At 38.1% G+C, this 20,886-nt stretch overlaps 1 protein-coding gene across 1 annotated transcript in view; it reads left to right on the top strand.

Moving 5' to 3' along the window:
- LOC309820764 (complement factor H-like) overlaps nt 1–20,886 on the top strand; it is a 99,409-nt gene that overhangs the window by 1,225 nt on the left and 77,298 nt on the right. Inside the window, exons 2-5 of the mRNA XM_082651713.1 lie at nt 6,621–6,806; nt 7,248–7,353; nt 10,898–10,974; nt 19,420–19,611. Coding sequence (XP_082507839.1) covers nt 6,621–6,806; nt 7,248–7,353; nt 10,898–10,974; nt 19,420–19,611 — 561 coding nt within the window. The remainder of the gene's footprint in view (nt 1–6,620; nt 6,807–7,247; nt 7,354–10,897; nt 10,975–19,419; nt 19,612–20,886) is intronic.

Here is a 20,886-nt window from a genome sequence, read left to right as displayed (position 1 = left end):
GTTATACACACTAATATGCTATTGCTTGATTTTTAGCTTGTAAACCTTATATCCAGCCACTTTTTAAACTAGGTGTACAATCATTTCCCTGTCCATAAGAACATCACAACTAATAATAACTAATATTACAACACAATATACCCAAATATGACTATATTGGCAAAGAGTTCTGGAGCAATGTTAATGTTACCAATAGCAAACATCTTTTTCTTTACACAAGTGTTTTTGTCTTTTCTTTAATAGGGATACTCTTAGTGCTTCACGATTTCCATATTGTTTGCTGAGGTTTTACGTAGATTGCATTTGTCATGCACGGAAGACTTGTTTGGTTCCTAGCTCAGGTTTAAAGCTAAGAATTCATGCTAAATTTAATGAAACTGTTTCAGTGATGACAAAGTGGAATTTGAAATATTATTAAAATTGGGTGCTACAAAGTGTAAGTGATAAAAAGTAAATAATAGTGATTTTAAAACTCCCTGCGTCCCTAATTGATTCCAGCTGATTCATTTCACTTGTATTTTATATTTCATGAACGTATGTTGGAATGTGACAGCAGTTTCTGCTGGTGAATTGAGCTTTAGCACTACACGCATTACAGTGAGAGTGGCTGTAAATCTGGCCACTTCCCAGATAAAGTACAGATTTGGTATTTAAAGTAACACTTATATTAGCCTCATGGCTTTCCCAAAAGCACACACAACGCACAACCAATTCCATCAGTCTAGCCCTAACAGAAGTTTTACTCAACAGAGTGGCCTTGATCCTTAAAACTATCCACATCTCCTTCAACATTTGCCTCTGTTTTTGTCTCCCACGTAGAAATGACGATGGAATACAAATTGAGAAACTGAGAAATCCTAAACTGAATACTGAATGCTAAGTTGAGAAAGTGAGAAAAGATGGTTGTGTATACTCTCACGATCTGCTTTACTCAACTAGAAACTGCATTTCAGCCTTTCCTAAGTGGTCTCCATCCTGTTAAGAGTGAACATTCCTCAAAAATACTAATCACTACTAAAGAGGAGTAGTAACCAACAGCAAGAATTTATAAGCTCAACTTTCTATTTTTTTCCCCCTTTTTAGAAAAGGATATTGGAGACCAAGCAGTACCTTTTTAACGCAATGGGTGGTCTGCGTCTTCATCCCTAGCTGTATAAGAACAGTCAGCTGCGTGCCCGGTAGTTCACCCCAGGCTACTAAGAGCCGGGTCAGATTTACAGAGTTCAGAGTAACCGTTCCTGAGTTATACCACATCGTTTCTGCCTTCTGGAATATCTTGTGACCAAGCTTTTCAAGAACTTTTAGATTTAAGGTCCAAAAAGCGTATACTCTTTGAAATTAGCCACGGCCCCAAAATTCCAGGCTGCTTAAAGTAAATAAATCAAAACACAATTGAAATATGTCCAAGTGCATGCTGGCTATGTTGTTTGGAGAGATGTGTTTCCTAATTCTGGAGGTTTAAAGGGCAAAAATGTTCTTTCAGGACCTGAAATATGTTACATATCAGAGAGCTTCTATTCCAACAGAGAGAGGAGAATTTATTTCTTTTTACTATATTGTTTCAAGTACAAGATGGTTTTGAATTTGAATTAACTAATACAAAAAAATCTATATTATGATCATAAGAATTAATTATAAATTCATAAAAGTTACTCTTTTTAAGGATAGATGTGAATATTATGTATATTCATCTAATCCAGAAAACTTGTGATAGCGGTTTATAATCCTAAATTCTATGTTTCAGTTCCAGTGTGATAAATAAGAATTCCCTGTCTCCAAAAAAATCCCACATTTTCAGAGGTAGTAGTGTGGGTATTTACCTATACGGTGGGATCTAAAGTGGAGCAATGGCCCAATTGTCTTCAACATCTTCCCTTCTCCTAAAATGTTTTACCTATTAATAATACCATAAACTCAACCAGTCTGAAACTTATGTGGAGTGACAATACTCTGAGTAAGAGTTGGGACAGTTAAATTTAGTATTATGCACCACAATTATGTGAATTATTATCCACAGTAAGTTTTCTGTCTGACAAATTTTCTGCAACAATTTTAATGGGCAGAGGTAGAAATGAATGAGGATGAGGTAAGAACAGGACCCAGCAATCCTGGAAGATGAGGTTTTCTCAGGAAGGAAGATCTGATAGGGGAAGCAGTCTCGTGGGTACTTTGACCAGGGGTAGAGGAAACACCCCCAGGAATGTCACGAGAGCGAGAGCCTTGCTGACTTTAAGTTTAGGCACAGCCTGGGGATGCACTTGCTACTCTTCTGCCTGCGCGTAATTTCAAATTAGAACTAAATTATTTAAGTATTGCTAACAGTATTCTTAGCTAGAAGTAAGTTTTCAAATATACATGGAAGCACAGTTTAGGGAGCATTCTTTATTTGGGGCCTTTGGGTGCTAGGGCTGGAGCCTCTGTCTGAGTTGGCCCACTTGTTTATCCCCTCCATCCCTGACGGTTTCACAGCCTTGGGCATGTTTCCTTCTTCCCAGCTCTGTTTCCTTCTCCTCACCCCACACACCATCCCCACCTGCCTGCCTGTGAGAGTCTGCCAACCAGCCTACCCCGTGCTCACTTAACTAACGTGCACTTTGCCCACTTCTTAACAGCTTTAACCAGTCTCAGAACACAGTGTACAAAACGGACGCGATGCCCCTGAAAAACTAAAGTGTTACGTTCTAGCTTAAGGTTATAAGGAAACACTATAAAAAATGGTTCAGAGAGAGTAAAGTAATGGGACAGAGAAAAAAAATCACAAAACTAATAAAAAGAAAGGGAAAGAAAAAGAAGTGACAGAGCACTTTTATTTGTTTTGACATTTTGACCGAGAGAGCCAAGTTTCTCCTAACCCTTGTTAAACAGAACTGTAATAGATAGAAAAGTGATTATAGAAATGCTCCTTCAAAGGTTCCCCGAAGTTTTTTGAGCTAAATTAAAATGATTCCTGACTTCAAAAAGTATAATATACATTCAAACATAGGACACATAGGATGTAGAATGGAATTTTACAGATGTTAGATTTCTTGGGTTCATGCAACAGAGGTTTAAGTGCACTAAACATTTGTTCCCTTATCTTATCTTTTATGTTTGTTGCCGTCTACAATGCCTTTTCCCCAGGTTATCCATAATCTACAGATAAAATTGAAAGTCTTCGGGATAGCTTCACATTCACTCATCCATTCATTCATCTATTTATTTGCTCATTCAATGATGATCTTTTTTCTTTTGAGTGACTGCTAAGTAAGTACCAAGCACCGTGACAAGCACTTTCCGACAGGAGGTTACTTAGGAGGCAAAACAGAAGGGACGATTATTGTATTTTATCATATAAAGTATTTTGATGGAGATAACTGAAAACACTGTAGGGTCACGTAGGGAAGGCAAGATGCTCAAATTGGAATGAAAGGATGGAGTAGGGTGGTGCTAAGAAGTTGGTTTGTAAGAGGTGCAATAAAGAGAGAGAAATATATCAGGGTTGTGATGACATCATGGGTAGGTTTTGATGGATTGTGGTGACGGTCCTTATTCTTGGGGAAGTTACATTCTGATGCGAGGATAGGTACATAAACATAACTATGAACCATGAATTATGTTGTGAAGGAAGTAAAGTAGGGGCTGAGGGGAAATAACAGAGATGGGGTAGTGGGGTGTCTTGCCTACCTTGCCTAGAGGTAAGTGGACCACTTGGAGGAAGTGGCTGAAAGCTCCGTGAGCTGTTTGTATATTTGGAGATTAATCCTTTGTCCATTGCTTCATTATACAGCAGAAGCTAACACAACATTGGAAAGCAATTTTACTCCAATAAAAAAAATAAAGAAAAATACACCAAAATAAATAAATAAATAAAGTTTGTGGAAAAAGCACCAGAGTTTTAAAATATCATTTGAAGTAAAAAGTGTAATGAATATGAGAGCTCTTTATATGTAGTAAATATGTATACACAGAGTAAATATTGTGAGAATCTGGTAGAAAGACAGTATGAAAGAGGTGTATCCTTGTCTTTTATGTCTGGGTGTTAAAAGCAAGTAACACACATGATTACTCTTTGGGTAAATGCATTGCTTTAATAAAAATCATTTAAATTGAATAAGTTAATTGATAAGAAAATTTTATTACTTTTTTCCTTGCATGAGCTTAATAAAAGGATAGGAATTAAGTTTATCAAAATGTTAATATATTAGTGAAAAGTGGTTCAACTCCACTCACAATGTTGGCATCTACATTTGAAATTTAACTAATTAATTTTTCCAGTAACCTAAACGCCATGAAATGGATCTGAATTTAGAAAGTGGAAAACACACATATTATCCTGTAGTTAAACACAAAATTTCCATGTAAAAACATGATCCTTAAGTTGAAAAAACAAACCCAAAAACTCGGGCTTTTTTGGGGAAAGACAGTTGCTGGTAGGAAGAGGCGCAGGCGGTTTGTGTTGTTTTATGGTAGGGTGTTAGCACCATCTAGTGGAGTAAAAGTATGTTTACTTAAATTTTAGAAATCAAAACTAATGTGGAATCATCGATTACAAAGTTTCCTAACAAATGTGCTAAACATTTGCAAAAAAGTCAGAGAAAAATTAGTGCATATGAAAGCCCACACAAGTGCTATTTATTACACAAAAATGAAGTTTCATATGGAGTTTCTGTTCTACGAAATGTAGAATGTGTTTGTAATGGGATCCAGCTCCGTTGATTATTTTTTCCCCTTGCCTTTACAAAAAGAAATTCTAGAATAGAATGTTAAACCATTCTTATAAAACCAAGTAAGAAAAGTAGTTTAACAATGAAAATTATATCAATAAATATATATATGGTGAGAAGTATCTGAATTTGCCAATTTAAAAGTAATATGTTAAAAGTCAACTAATGAAATCACCCTAATATCAAGGGTAGTTGTATCTAAACTAAGCAGCAAGAAGTATTAAAAAGATTAGCAATTATAATCAGTAGGCATGAGCTTCATTACTAATTTTATGTATTCCCTTCTTTATATGTCATTTTGTTAAGGAATTACTTTTTTGGAAAAAAAGAATCATACGGTACATGCAGATTCTATTACTTTAGTATCTTTATTGTGAAGTATATGAGTGAATAAAATATGAATGTACTGTATTTTAAAATAGTTATAATTACCCATGTCAAGAAGTAGAGCATTCCCAGCATCCCCCAAATACCCTTGCGTTTCTTCTAGATTAATACCCCTTCCTTTCTTCTAGAAGAAAACATTACCGTAATATTTATGGTAATTATATTTTTGCTCTTCTTTAATACTTTTTAACCGTCTATATACACGTACCTATTATATATGTCTGTTCATAACTACAATTTTCTGAAAAAAGTAAGGATTCAATTTTATTCCATTTCACCTCCACTGGTTTCTAATTGCTAACCTGCCAGAGTGGGTTTCAATTTGAGATTGTCAATCACATTTACACAATACACTTGACCTCTCCAGTTCCAAGGTTCCTGAGCTTCAAGAGATAATACAGAATAGGAGTATAGCAGCCGGTACAAGAGCTTGATGAAGATTTCGGAAACCCGGACACATTATCTCTTTGAATTTGTAGTTAATAACTAACCTCCTTACTAGAGTGAAAACACTTTGAGAGCAGATATTTTCTCTCTTTATCCATTTTTTTTTTCCTTCAGAGCTTTTATTAGTGCCCAATATTTCCTGAATTTAAGAAAGAATAGTATTAGAGAATGCGGTGCAGCAGTTAAGAATAATATAGTAAAGTATAATTATTTATCTGGAAAGTTATTCTTACAAATCTATGTAGATTTAATTTCTGTACAGTAAAATATATATCTTATATATATTAAGACTTACATTTGCAGATAAATGAAGGCTAACAGTGATATTATGATTAATAATAAGAAATATACATTTTGGCCTTAATCCATGGTTCCTGGCACACAGCTCCAAAACTCTTATAATTTCCTAATGAATACAGAGCAAAGGAAGTATCTTTGGTTGATAATTTTTGGTCTTTTGTTCTCAGTCCTGAAATAGCTCCAGAGGATCAGAGGTGAAAGTAGTGTCTTTTGTTATTCACAACAAGCCTCTTTCAACCACACCTAAGTTTATGTTAATGAGGTGATTTTTGGAAAGGCCCTAGAGAACCAAATGATGGGGGCTGGTTGCCAGGAGGAACCAACCACTTGATTAGAAGGTTGGAACTTTTAGCCCCACCCTCCCCACCCTCCCCCAGTCCCCAGTCTCAGGGGTTCTGGGAAGGGAGGCAGAACTGGAGGTTTAGTCAGTCACCAAGGGCCAGCGATTTGATCAATCGTGGCTATGTAATGAAGCCTCCATAAAAATCTCTAAAGAATGGCATTTGGAAGCTTCCAGGTTGGTGAACACAGGGAGGTGCTGGGAGAGTGACACACCTGGCCCTCCACACCCCTTCTTCCAAGTCTTGCCCTATGCATCTCTTCTATCTGGCTGTTCCTGAGTTGTATCCTTTCATAACAAACTAGTAAACTAGTAAATTAAAAAAAAGAAAAGACTTACATTTGGATGGACCTGTATAGTTTCTTTTTTAATAAAAAATAACCTAAACCTACTGCATTTTTAATAGTTATTTAAACACCTATTGTGTTTTAATTTTTTTGTAGATTGTCAAGAACCCCCTCCAAGAAGAGAAACAGAAATTCTATCAGGTTCTTGGACTGAACAAACATATCCAGAGGGCACTCAGGCTACGTATAAATGCCGCCCTGGATACAGAACTCTTGGGAGTATTGTAATGGTATGCAAGGATGGAAAGTGGCAATCTCTTCATCCTTCGAGGATATGTCAGAGTAAGTCGTTCCTACATTTGTGAAATCTGTGAAAACTTTTAGTTGTGAAAATGCTGGGTGCTACTATGGAAACGCTGGCTGAATTCTATCACTATTGTCATTTAAATACAAAATGATGCATCCTCATTATTTTCTTTTTAACTTTTCATTTTATATTGGAGTATAGTTTATTCACAATGTTGTGTTAGTTTCAGGTGTACAGCAAAGTGATTCAGTTATACATACACAAGTATCTATTCTTTCTCAAATTCTTCATTGTCATTATTCTTAACAAGGTGTTGTCATCTTCCAAAAGGTACAGATAACTTTGCCATTTTTCACTTTTCCATATTTTCAATTCTGTCCTCTAATACAATATCAAATATCCCTGTCCTCGAACTCATGTAAATTGTTAGTCCCCGTGCTGCATACTAACATTACATCCTTTTTTTTTAATTTTAGAAAAGCCCTGCGGACACCCTGGAGACACTCCATTTGGTTCTTTCCATCTTGCAGTAGGAACTCGGTTTGAATACGGTGCAAAGATTGTTTATACCTGTGATGAGGGGTATGTAGCCAATAGAAAAAGAGCCTTCTAATTCAGATAATTCATAATGGAAATAGTAAATAGAAACTGTACTAATTTATGTGTTTAAGGTTACTATATTTTTCTATGAACATATTTATAAGTAACATACAAGCAACCTGAAAATTTAAACTATCATGGAAATGATTATATATTGATACAATTATCATCTCCTCAACACTGAAAAATTAAAATGAATTATGATTACTCTGGGAGAGTGTAGTTATAGGAGAGTGGGAATATAGCATGCATATAAATAAAAATTCACTGCAGTGAGCCCTCACTACATTCTATTATGTGCAGAGTATTATAGGAGTTTGATATGTCAGGGGGATCAAGAAATTACACATGGAATCATTATTCTCTTTCCATTTATTTCTTGAATTGAGGCAGTAGAATAAAATATTTTAAAGCTTAGGCTTTGGAGTAAGCCTATATTCCAAAACTCTACCACTTAATAACTATATGTATATTTTTAAAATATCTCTTTACTCCCATGTCCTCACTTATAAAAGCAGAAACATATCAAGTGCATCACAGGATTGGTGGGAGAAATAAATACGACACATGCTTGTGGCCCTTAGAAGAGTTCCTGGGATATTGTAAACACCCAATAAGTATTAGTTCTTATAACTTAGTCTCTCCTTGGTCACTACCAGAGGGAGATTTTTCAAAGAGTTTTTGCCCCAATCTCCAAAATATCCCTTTCCAATCCAGGCTAATCTTGCCCCTTTAAGTTCCACCCTTGACCTAGCAAAAGGGGTCAAAACTCATAAACTTCTCCTACTAGATTCCCTGAATCTCAGTAATAAATAATATTTATAAAATCTCAGTAATAAATATATTTATAATTATAATATCTATAATAAAGAGGTTAGTGACATACATGCTTTGACTCTGGCTCTGTTTAACTCATCTTTGCCACGTCCGTCTTGTATTAACTATGGATAAACTGTCACAGACCCTGTAAGAGCAACTCTTTCCACCACCCAGCTTGGGCTTTCAACAGGACTAGATAATTGTCAGTGAAATAAAAGTCCTTGGACTGTTGTAAGGTCAGCATCAGAGGGGATATAAGTCTTCTGACCCAATAGTGGAATCTGAACATAGAGTGGGTTTACTGTACCCACGGTTTCTGCCAGCCAACCCACCCTGTGTGTCCCCTTGTCCCATCCCCCTTTTGTCTGCTATGTACCCATTTAGCTGAATACTAGCCACTTACCAGAATACTCAATATGGAAGACCAGTTTGATCCTCCTACAGGGAGGGAGTCTTATAAGAGGCCCTCTGCACAGTGTTTCTTGTATTTTGCCAGCTTGGGGTTGCAGAAACACAAGCCCTTACTTTTCTCCAAACCAACATTTGGACAATCTCTCTATCTTTCTCTCTCCCTCGATGTACATGGGTCCTAGCATTACTGACCTTTTCGAGTCGTCTTAACAAGGGTCCTTCTGCCCGGTGTTCTTTCAGCCAATAGAATGAGACTTAGTTGGGTTCAGAAGCAAAGGAAAGCTTCATTTTTAAAAAAATTATTTTTTATTGGAGTATAGTTGATTTACAATGTTGTGTTAGTTTCTGCTGTACAGCAAAGTGAATCAGTTATACATATACACATATCCCCTCTTTTAGATTCTATTCACATATAGGTCAGATTGTCATACTGAGTGAAGTAAGTCAGACAGAGAAGGAAAAACATCATATGATATTGTTTTTATATGGAATCTTAAAAAAGGGTATCAATGAACCTATTTACAAAACAGAAATAGAGTCACAGATGTAGAAAACAATCTTATGGTTACTCGGGGCGGGGGGGGGGGGAAAGGGGAGTGGGGAGGGATAAATTGGGAGATTGGGATTGACATATGCACACTACTATATATAAAATAGATAATTAATAAGGACCTACTGTATAGCACAGGAATGCTTCATTCTCCCAACAGGTTGCAAGTGAGCAGGGCTGCTTTATAGGGTCTTGTCAGCTGGGAGGGGGCAGGGCAGCCGCTCTGCTCAGGATCCAGACCACAGTGCTGGGTGCAGCATCTCTGCACATGGCCTGATGCCGCCATCTTGGATGGAGTGTCGTGTGCAGGGTCTGCACATGGCCCTAAGCTGAAGTTTAGGGGCAGCCATTTTGAAGGAGGAACTCTAGTTTGAAGAGCCAGGTGCAATTCCTCTGCAGGTGCGACCCTGTGAGCCAGTGAAACTAGACTAAGCACAGCGGGGGTGGGGGAGGGGGAAAGGTTAGATTTATTCCCCAGATTCTAGTTTTATTCCCCAGGAATTGTGAATGGGCTTTGCTGGTGACGCTAGGCGGTTTTGTGTAGAATTTTGCAGAACTCCTGAGAGAGATTTGGGCGAGTGGATGAGTCCCTGGTGTAGATGGAAAATATTCACCAGGAAATCATCTTTCTCCGTTATAAGGTAGAGCCAAGAGAGGAACCAGAGAAGAACCTTTAATAACCAATTATTTTGTTCCTTCGTGTGACAGAGGCACAGAGTAAAAGTTTGACTTCAAGTTCTGTGACTCCCATTTACTCTGTTGAAATGTTTTCTTCCTGTAGAGAATTAGGAACAAATCAATCCCAATCCAAGAAAGACACAGTGTTTTTTGAAGGAGAAAATTTCTTTTACTTGTGTAATTTGCAGAACAACTCTTATTTGCAGACAAAGGAAATATTTGTTCTCGTAGAATTCTTTAGAAGTTCATGAAAGACCATTTTTCAAAATTCTCTTTTGTGGTTATCAAAATGCCTTCCATTATTTATTTTTTGAGAAAAAGGTTTTGTTTGTTTGTTTTGTTTTTTGCCTCCAACCGTCCAATGTAATAAATATTGAGAAGGATGCTTTGCCTTCATCTGAAGCATCTGGGGATGACTGGACACTGTACACCTGCCCAAGGACCTTGCGTTAAAGTACAGCATCTTTGGTTTTAAGATCAGACTTGATGAGTTACTATAATTCGACATTGAATGACTTCTGTAAGCCAACTTGACTCAGTGACTGCACTCTGGAAAGCATCTCGGATCTCGGGGATGGAGATAGGGAGATGGAGACCAGTGCTGAAAATAAGCCACACTAAGACATTTTTGTTAGCACTATCCTTGATCATGTAAAAAGCCCAAAGCATCCAGAAAATATCACAATCATGGAGAGTAGGAGTATGGATAGAAATATGGAAAAAGAGTGGACGGGGGTAACATACAGTGACCTGCTGTTTACTATCATGTTTTTACCTTCTGTTTTTGGTGATTGTTCGTGGAGCTTATTACATTGTTAAATGTACCTCATTAGTGAAAAAATAAATTAATGAAGGAATAAAAGTGCATTGTGCATGAAACAGTAATGAGTTTGTGTCATGAACCAAGGGTTATGATTATTCCAAGTCCATACACCTGAGGGTTTGAGGGCCTTTCTTAAGAAAGGAAGGAGGGAAGTATATGCTGTTAATTTTCCATGAAATGGTGTCAACCTTAAAACTGGGCATAAACACGCATTAGCTCACAACTCCGTTATTGTTGGTTTTCAGGTATCAGATGCTGGGCGAGGTGAATTTCCGTGAATGTGAATCAAATGGATGGACCAATAATATTCCCATATGTGAAGGTAGATGTAAAACTGATTTACAAGTATATTAAAACATATACTTAAAATATTAGGATTTTTTGAAATGTCTTACATCAAATATTCATAAAGTCTATAATTAAATTTTTTTTTTTAGGTCACATTTCTGTGTGTGTTCTTTTTTTTTTTTTTTTTTTTTTTCCTAAACATCTTTATTGGAGCATAATTGCTTTACAATGGTATGTTAGTTTCAGCTTCACAACAAAATGAATCAGTTATATATATACATATGTTCCCATATCTCTTCCCGCTTGCGTCACCCTCCCTCCCACCCTCCCTATCCCACCCCTCCAGGCGGTCACAAAGCACCGAGCTGATCTCCCTGTGCTATGCGGCTGCTACCCACTAGCTATCTACCTTACGTTTGGTAGTGTATACATGTCCATGCCTCTTTATTGCTTTGTCACCGTTTACCCTTCCCCCTCCCCATAGCCTCAAGTCCATTCTCTAGTAAGTCTGTGTCTTTATTCCTGTTTCACCCCTAGGTTTTTCATGACATTTTTTTTTCTTAAATTCCATATATATGTGTTAGCATACGGTATTTGTCTCTCTCTTTCTGACTTACTTCACTCTGTATGACAGACTCTAGGTCTATCCACCTCATTACAAATAGCTCAATTTCGTCTCTTTTTATGGCTGAGTAATATTCCATTGTATATATGTGCCACATCTTCTTTATCCATTCATCCGATGATGGACACTTAGGTTGTTTCCATCTCTGGGCTATTGTAAATAGAGCTGCAATGAACATTTTGGTACATGACTCTTTTTGAATTATGGTTTTCTCAGGGTATATGCCCAGTAGTGGGATTGCTGGGTCATATGGTAGTTCTATTTGTAGCTTTTTAAGGAACCTCCATACTGTTCTCCACAGTGGCTGTATCAATTTACATTCCCACCAACAGTGTAAGAGGGTTCCCTTTTCTCCACACCCTCTCCAGCATTTATTGTTTGTAGATTTTTTGATGATGGCCATTCTGACTGGTGTGAGATGATATCTCATTGTAGTTTTGATTTGCATTTCTCTAATGATAAGTGATGTTGAGCATTCTTTCATGTGTTTGTTGGCACTCTGTATATCTTCTTTGGAGAAATGTCTATTTAGGTCTTCTGCCCATTTTTGGATTGGGTTGTTTGTTCTTTTGTTATTAAGCTGCATGAGCTGCTTATAAATTTTGGAGATTAATCCTTTGTCAGTTGCTTCATTTGCAAATATTTTCTCCCATTCTGAGGGTTGTCTTTTGGTCTTCTTTATGGTTTCCTTTGCTGTGCAAAAGCTTTTAAGTTTCATTAGGTCCCATTTGTTTACTTTTGTTTTTATTTCCATTTCTCTAGGAGGTGGGTCAAAAAGGATCTTGCTGTGATTTATGTCATAGAGTGTTCTGCCGATGTTTTCCTCTAAGAGTTTGATAGTTTCTGGCCTTACATTTAGGTCTTTAATCCATTTTGAGCTTATTTTTGTGTATGGTGTTAGGGAGTGATCTAATCTCATACTTTTACATGTAGCTGTCCAGTTTTCCAGCACCACTTATTGAATAGGCTGTCCTTTCTCCACTGTACAGTTCTGCCTCCTTTGTCAAAGATAAGGTGACCATATGTGCGTGGGTTTATCTCTGGGCTTTCTACCCTGTTCCATTGATCTATATTTCTGTTTTTGTGCCAGTACCATACTGTCTTGATTACTGTAGCTTTGTAGTATAGTCTGAAGTCAGGAAGCCTGATTCCTCCAGCTCCATTTTTCGTTCTCAAGATTGCTTTGGCTATTCGGGGTCTTTTGTGTTTCCATACAAATTGTGAGATTTTTTTGTTCTAGTTCTGTGAAAAATGCCAGTGGTAGTTTCATAGGGATTGCATTGAATCTGTAGATTGCTTTGGGTAGTAGAGTCATTTTCACAATGTTGATTCTTCCAATCCAAGAACATGGTATATCTCTCCATCTATTTGTATCATTTTTAATTTCTTTCATCAGTGTCTTATATTTTTCTGCATACAGGTCTTTTGTCTCCTTAGGTAGGTTTATTCCTAGGTATTTTATTCTTTTTGTTGCAATGGTAAATGGGAGTGTTTTCTTGATGTCACTTTCAGATTTTTCATCCTTAGTGTATAGGAATGCCAGAGATTTCTGTGCATTAATTTTGTATCCTGCTACTTTACCAAATTCATTGATTAGCTCTAGTAGTTTTCTGGTAGCATCTTTAGGATTCTGTATGTATAGTATCATGTCATCTGCAAACAGTGACAGCTTTACTTCTTCTTTTCCGATTTGGATTCCTTTTATTTCCTTTTCTTCTCTGATTGCTGTGGCTAAAACTTCCAAAACTATGTTGAATAAGAGTGGTGAGAGTGGGCAACCTTGTCTTGTTCCTGATCTTAATGGAAATGCTTTCAGTTTTTCACCATTGAGGACGATGTTGGCTGTGGGTTTGTCATATATGGCCTTTATTATGTTGAGGAAAGTTCCCTCTATGCCTACTTTCTGCAGGGTTTTTATCATAAATGGGTGTTGAATTTTGTCAAAAGCTTTCTCTGCATCTATTGAGATGACCATATGGTTTTTCTCCTTCAATTTGTTAATATGGTGTATCACGTTGATTGATTTGTGTATATTGAAGAATCCTTGCATTCCTGGAATAAACCCCACTTGATCATGGTGTATGATCCGTTTAATGTGCTGTTGGATTCTGTTTGCTAGTATTTTGTTGAGGATCTTTGCATCTATGTTCATCAGTGATATTGGCCTGTAGTTTTCTTTCTTTGTGACATCCTTGTCTGGTTTTGGTATCAGGGTGATGGTGGCCTCGTAGAATGAGTTTGGGAGTGTTCCTCCCTCTGCTATATTTTGGAAGAGTCTGAGAAGGATAGGTGATAGCTCTTCTCTAAATGTTTGATAGAATTCGCCTGTGAAGCCATCTGGTCCTGGGTTTTTGCTTGTTGGAAGATTTTTAATCACAGTTTCAATTTCAGTGCTTGTGATTGGTCTGTTAATATTTTCTATTTCTTCCTGATTCAGTCTTGGCAGGTTGTGCCTTTCTAAGAATTTGTCCATTTCTTCCAGGTTGTCCATTTTACTGGCATAGAGTTGCTTGTAGTAATCTCTCATGATCTTTTGTATTTCTGCAGTGTCAGTCGTTACTTCTCCTTTTTCATTTCTAATTCTATTGATTTGAGTCTCCTCCCTTTTTTTCTTGATGAGTCTGGCTAATGGTTTATCAATTTTGTTTATCCTTTCAAAGAACCAGCTTTTAGTTTTATTGATCTTTGCTATCGTTTCATTCATTTCTTTTTCATTTATTTCTGATCTGATTTTTATGATTTCTTTCCTCCTGCTAACTTTGGGGTTTTTTTGTTCTTCTTTCTCTAATTGCTTTAGGTGCAAGGTTAGGTTGTTTATTCGAGATGTTTCCTGTTTCTTAAGGTAAGATTGTATTGCTATAAACTTCCCTCTTAGAACTGCTTTTGCTGCATCCCATAGATTTTGAGTCGTCGTGTCTCCATTGTCATTTGTTTCTAGGTATTTTTTGATTTCCCCTTTGATTTCTTCAGTGATCACTTCGTTATTAAGTAGTGTATTGTTTAGCCTCCATGTGTTTGTATTTTTTACAGATCTTCTCCTGTGATTGATATCGAGTCTCATAGCGTTGTGGTCGGAAAAGATACTTGATACAATTTCAATTTTTCTTAAATTTACCAAGGCTTGATTTGTGACCCAAGATATGATCTATCCTGGAGAATGTTCCATGAGCACTTGAGAAAAATGTGTATTCTGTTGTTTTTGGATGGAATGTCCTATAAATATCAATTAACTCCATCTCATTTAATGTATCATTTAAAGCTTGTGTTTCCTTATTTATTTTCATTTTGGATGATCTGTCCATTGGTGAAAGTGGGGTGTTAAAGTCCCCTACTATGAATGTGTTACTGTCGATTTCCCCTTTTATGGTTGTCAGTATTTGCCTTATGTATTGAGGTGCACCTATGTTGGGTGCATAAATATTTACAATTGTTATATCTTCCTCTTGGATCGATCCCTTGATCATTATGTAGTGTCCTTCTTTGTCTCTTCTAATAGTCTTTGTTTTAAAGTCTATTTTGTCTGATATGAGAATTGCTACTCCAGCTTTCTTTTGGTTTCCATTTGCATGAAATACCTTTTTCCATCCCCTCACTTTCACTCTGTATGTGTCTCTAGGTCTGAAGTGGGTCTCTTGTAGACAGCAAATATATGGGTCTTGTTTTTGTATCCATTCAGCCAATCTGTGTCTTTTGGTGGGAGCATTTAGTCCATTTACATTTAAGGTAATTATCGATATGTGTGTTCCCATTCCCATTTTCTTAATTGTTTTGGGTTTGTTATTGTAGGTCCTTTGCTTCTTTTGTGTTTCTTGCCTAGAGAAGTTCCTTTAGCAGTTGTTGTAGAGCTGGTTTGGTGGTGCTGAACTCTCTCAGCTTTTGCTTGTCTCTAAAGGTTTTAATTTCTCCATCAAATCTGAATGAGATCCTTGCTGGGTAGAGTAATCTTGGTTGCAGGTTTTTCTCCTTCAACACTTTCAATATGTCCTGCCACTCCCTTCTGGCTTGCAGAGTTTCTGCTGAAAGATCAGCTGTTAACCTTATGGGGATTCCCTTGTGGGTTATTTGTTGTTTTTCCCTTGCTGCTTTTAATATGTTTTCTTTGTATTTAATTTTTGACAGTTTGATTAATATGTGTCTTGGCATATTTCTCCTTGGATTTATCCTGTATGGGACTCTCTGTGCTTCCTGGACTTGATTAACTATTTCCTTTCCCATATTAGGGAAGTTTTCAACTATAATCTCTTCAAATATTTTCTCAGTCCCTTTCTTTTTCTCTTCTTCTTCTGGAACCCCTATAATTCAAATGTTGGTACGTTTAATGTTGTCCCAGAGGTCTCTGAGACTGTCCTCAGTTCTTTTCATTCTTTTTTCTTTATTCTGCTCTGCAGTAGTTATTTCCACTATTTTATCTTCCAGGTCACTTATCCGTTCTTCTGCCTCAGTTATTCTGCTATTGATCCCATCTAGAGTACTTTTAATTTCATTTATTGTGTTGTTCATCGTTGCTTTTTTCATCTTTAGTTCTTCTAGGTCCTTGTTAACTGATTCTTGCATTTTGTCCATTCTATTGTCCATTCTATCTCCAAGATTTCGGATCAACCTTACTATCATTATTCTGAATTCTTTTTCAGGTAGACTGCCTATTTCCTCTTCATTTGTTAGGTCTGATGGGTTTTTATCTTGCTCCTTCATCTGCGGTGTGTTTTTCTGTCTTTTCATTTTGCTTATCTTACTGTGTTTGGGGTCTCCTTTTTTGCAGGCTGAAGGTTCGTAGTTCCTGTTGTTTTTTGTGTCTGTCCCCAGTGGCTAAGGTTGGTTCAGTGGGTTGTGTAGGCTTCCTGGTGGAGGGTACTAGTGCCTGTGTTCTGGTGGATGAGGCTAGATCTTGTCTTTCTGGTGGGCAGGTCCACGTCTGGTGGTGTGTTTTGGGGTGTCTGTAGACTTATTATGATTTTGGGCCGCCTCTCTGCTAATGGGTGGGGTTGTGTTCCTGTCTTGCTAGTTGTTTGGCATAGGATGTCCAGCACTGTAGCTTGCTGGTCGTTGAGTGAAGCTGGGTGCTGGCGTTGAGATGGAGATCTCTTGGAAATTTTTGCTGTTTGATATTATGTGCAGCTGGGAGGTCTCTTGTGGATCAGTGTCCTGAAGTTGGCTCTCCCACCTCAGAGGCACAGCACTGACTCCTGGCTGCAGCACCAAGAGCCTTTCATCCACAGGGCTCCTTAATTTGGGATGATTCGTTGTCTATTCAGGTATTCCACAGATGCAGGGTATATCAAATTGATTGTGGAGCTTTAATCAGCTGCTTCTGAGGCTGCTGGGAGAGATTTCCCTTTCTCTTCTTTGTTCTCACAGTTCCCAGGGGCTCAGCTTTGGATTTAGCCCCGCCTGTGCGTGTAGGTCGCCGGAGGGCGTCTGTTCTTTGCTCAGACAGGACGGGGTTAAAGGAGCCGCTGATTCGGAGGCTCTGGCTCACTCAGGCCCGGGGGTAGGGAGGGGCACGGAGTGTGGGGCGGGCCTGCGGCGGCAGAGGCCGCGAGAAGTTGCAGCCTGAGGCGCGCCTGTGCATTCTCCCGGGGGAGTTGTCCCTGGATCCCGGGACCCTGGCAGTGGCGGGCTGCACAGGCTCCCCGGAAGGGCGTGTGGCTAGTGACCTGTGTTCGCACACAGGCCTCCCGGTGGCGGCAGCAGCGGCCCTAGCGTCTCATGTCTGTCTCTGGGCTCCGCACTTTTAGCCGCGGCTCGCGCCCGTCCCTGGAGCTCTCTCAAGCAGCGTTCTTAATCCCCTCTCCTCGTGCACCAGGAAACAAAGAGGGACGTAAAAGTCTCTTGCCTCTTCGGCAGTTCCAGACTTCTCCCCGGACTCTCTCTCGGCCAGCCGCGGTGCACTAACGCCCTGCAGGCTGTGTTCACGCCGCCAACCTCAGTCCTCTCCCGGCGCTCCGACAAAAGCCGGAGCCTCAGCTCCCAGTCCCGCCCGCCCCGGCGGGCGAGCAGACAAGCCTCTCGGCTGGCGAGTTCCGGTCGGCCCGATCCTCTGCGCTGGAATCTGTCCGCTTTGCCCTCCGCACCCCTGTAGCTGTGCTCTCCTCCGCGGCTCCCAAGCTCCCCCACTCCGCCTCCCGAAGCCTCCACCCGCGAAGGGGCTTCCTAGTGTGTGGACACTTTTCCTCCTTCACAGCTCTCTCCCACTGGTGCAGGACCCGTCCCTATCCTTTTGTCTCTGTTTAGTTTTTTCTTTTGCCCTACCCAGGTACGTGGGGGGTTTCTTGCCTTTTGGGAGGTCTGAGGTCTTCTGCCAGCGTTCAGTAGATGCTCTGTAGGAGTTGTTCCATGCGTAGATGTATTTCTGGTGTATCTGTGGGGAGGAACGTGATCTCCGCGTCTTACTCTTCCGCCATCTTCCCGGAAGTCTATAATTAAATATTTCTTACTCAAATTATTTTTGTGGATTCTACTGTAGTACAGAGTGGATATCTAGTCATTTTATTGCTACAGTATTATGTGTTTCAATAACCAAATATAAATACAGGCTCATCTGATCTAATGGTTAATGTATTACAGATTAGAAAAATCTATTTTTTTTTTCCTTTTGGATTCTAACCACTAGAAATAACACAAGTATCACATCAAAATGAAGCTGAGAATTTCAACTTTATTCATGAAGAGGCACTCGCCCAAATAACGACCCCAGTGCAGGGATCTCTGGTAGCGGCTGAAGTGGAGAACATGATTTAGCCACCTCCTCCCTCTTGCCTGGCAAGGGGAGTTTTCCTCTGGTCTTAGTTGTACTGAAAAGAGGCAGGAACTAAGGAAGACCTCTGTCCTTTCTTACTGATCCATAAAGCAAACAATGAGAATGAGAAAATGTACATCCTGTTCCCAAAATTTGAACTAGTAATTCCAGTCTCTAGTCATCATGAAAATAAGAGATCAATCAGAATTGTTTTTCAAAGTTCCATGGTGAGGAGTAAGGAGAGAGGGAGAAGAAGAGAGAAGGAAAGGGAGACAGAGAAAGAGAGAGAAAAACAAGGAGGAAGCGGAAGAGGGAGAAGGGGAGGGGGGAGGGGGAGGAGAAAAAACATGATGACTCAAAAATCCCGTTGTCTGAAAAAGAGAGTGGATTTTTCATCTGCGGAAATGAGGGGAAGGACATCAATGTTCTAAGGAACATCCACATTGGAATCACCTGGGGTGCTTCTTAGAAACTGAAGTTTTTGGTTAGTAAAGATGTATGGAATCAGTATCCCTGGGGTGATAGGGCAGCCATAGAATTTCCATTTAACAAGCATCCTGGGTGATCATTGTAAAATAAAGATTGAATATCATAAGCTAAGGGATACTGGAAAATATTAAGGAAAATCAAAAAAGTGCTCAAGTTATTTTGATATGGAAAAAGGAAAATTAAAAACTATTTATTTATTGAAATAAACATAATCAGAAAGTTTGCTTTTACACCTTTTAGGGATACAGTTTTACATTATTGTGGGACTTAAATGGAAATTTTGTATTTAATTATCCCAAACTTTATATTTCTCAATTATTTAAGAAACACTTGTTTGCTACTACAAAATATATAAACTTTCATTCAAAAATTCAAAGTAGTAATTTTCTTTGTTCACTCTCATAGAAAAGAATCAGAGATAAACTTACAGTTTTCTTTTGTTTGTTTTTTGGGGTTTTTTTTACTTAGTAGAATTTATTTCTGGCTAACAGGTATATCAAATACATCTTTAAAAAATTTAATTTTCTCCAATCTTGCTATTGGTTATATATATGTTATATTTCTATATACTCATTTTTCAAAATAAAATTTTCCAATTCTGTTAAAAAAATTTATATTTATTTTTTCAGTTGTTAAGTGTTTACCAGTAACAGAACCAGAGAATGGGAAATTTTTCAGTGGTGCCCTGGACCCAGACCAAGTATATGTTTTTGGACAAGCAATACAGTTTGAATGTAATTCAGGCTACGTACTTGATGGACCTAAACAAATACATTGCTCAACAGATGGTATTTGGAGTGGAGAAAAACCGAAATGTGTAGGTAAGATACACTTACTGTTTGATTATTTGAATGAGTTTAGTTTTTTTCATGAAAATATGCCTTTCAAAACACTGTGCATCCTACAGAATCTGAGAAATACTAACTCACTAGCATTTATTCAGCACTTACTATTTCCCAGTAAGTGATCTAAGTTCTTTACACGTGTCATCTATTTTACCTTCCAAATGACTATGTGATTCATGTACTGTTTTCACCATTATTTTATAATTGAGGAATTCATGGTGCAAAGAAATTAAATCACATGTACAAAATTATCATGGCATATATGGTAGAGGTTAAGATTTAAACGTAGGTTATCTGACACTAAAGTCCATGCTCTTAACTATAATTAAATTGTAATTGACTCTTATGACTAACATAAAATCTTAAGCATTTCTGCTACAAGTTTAATATTAAAACTCCAGAATAGGTCGTTTTTTTATTTGAAAAACTATCATTATTTATTTCTATTGATGTGTCATGATAACATTGTGTTTTTGAATAACACTTCTAGGAAGTGCCCCTGTTTTATACTTGCACTGGGAGTTTAACATAAATATTGCTGAACTGAATTGAATCCACTAAATAAATCTTTGTCTTTAAAAAAAAGTTCCATAGTTAGCTAGAAGTTAGCATTTCTTTAGTTTCAATACTACTGACCTGTGCCTGATGGCCAATATGATGATTCTGGCTTTTGTAATAATATATTTTGGTCAATTTATTTAAAAGTACCATACTTCGTTTGACCAGTATTTCTTTGGCAGAAATTTCTGCCATATTTGTTTTTTAACATTATCTAAAATCCCCAAATTATTTACACTTTCTTAGTCTACTCTCTCCTACAGTGAGATGAAGAGAGAAGCGTCCCTCTTCCTAGGAAGTCTTTTTTACAAAACTAGTTCTTCAAGTTAATAATGGCAAACGTATTTATATTCAGTGTAGCAATTACTGTATACTCTAGAGGTTCATGGATGGGACTTATTTCTTGCAATTAAATTTCTGTGGTTAGTTAAACCTTTCTGGAATGACTGATGCAGAAGATAAGTCTTAAAGGAAGAATGAGAATCTTTCAGATGAAGCTGAGGAGGGCAAAAGCAAACCAGTCAGAAGTAGTTAGTGGAGAGGAAGGGACAATGGCCTTGAGGCCTCTTTGAGCATGAAGCTCCCCTATTCCCACTGTTCTCAGGGGCCTTAACTTAGAATGCAGGCAGGGAAGAAGTTAGTGATGGAGTGAAGATTGGCAGTCCAAGGTTCTGCGGGGCTACATACACCATG

The sequence above is a fragment of the Grampus griseus genome (genome assembly GCF_964374135.1).
Source record: "Grampus griseus genome assembly, chromosome: 1".
NCBI classification, from domain to species: Eukaryota; Metazoa; Chordata; class Mammalia; order Artiodactyla; family Delphinidae; genus Grampus; species Grampus griseus.
Note: the sequence above shows the minus strand (reverse complement) of the source record. Positions and strands in the feature narration are given on the sequence as shown.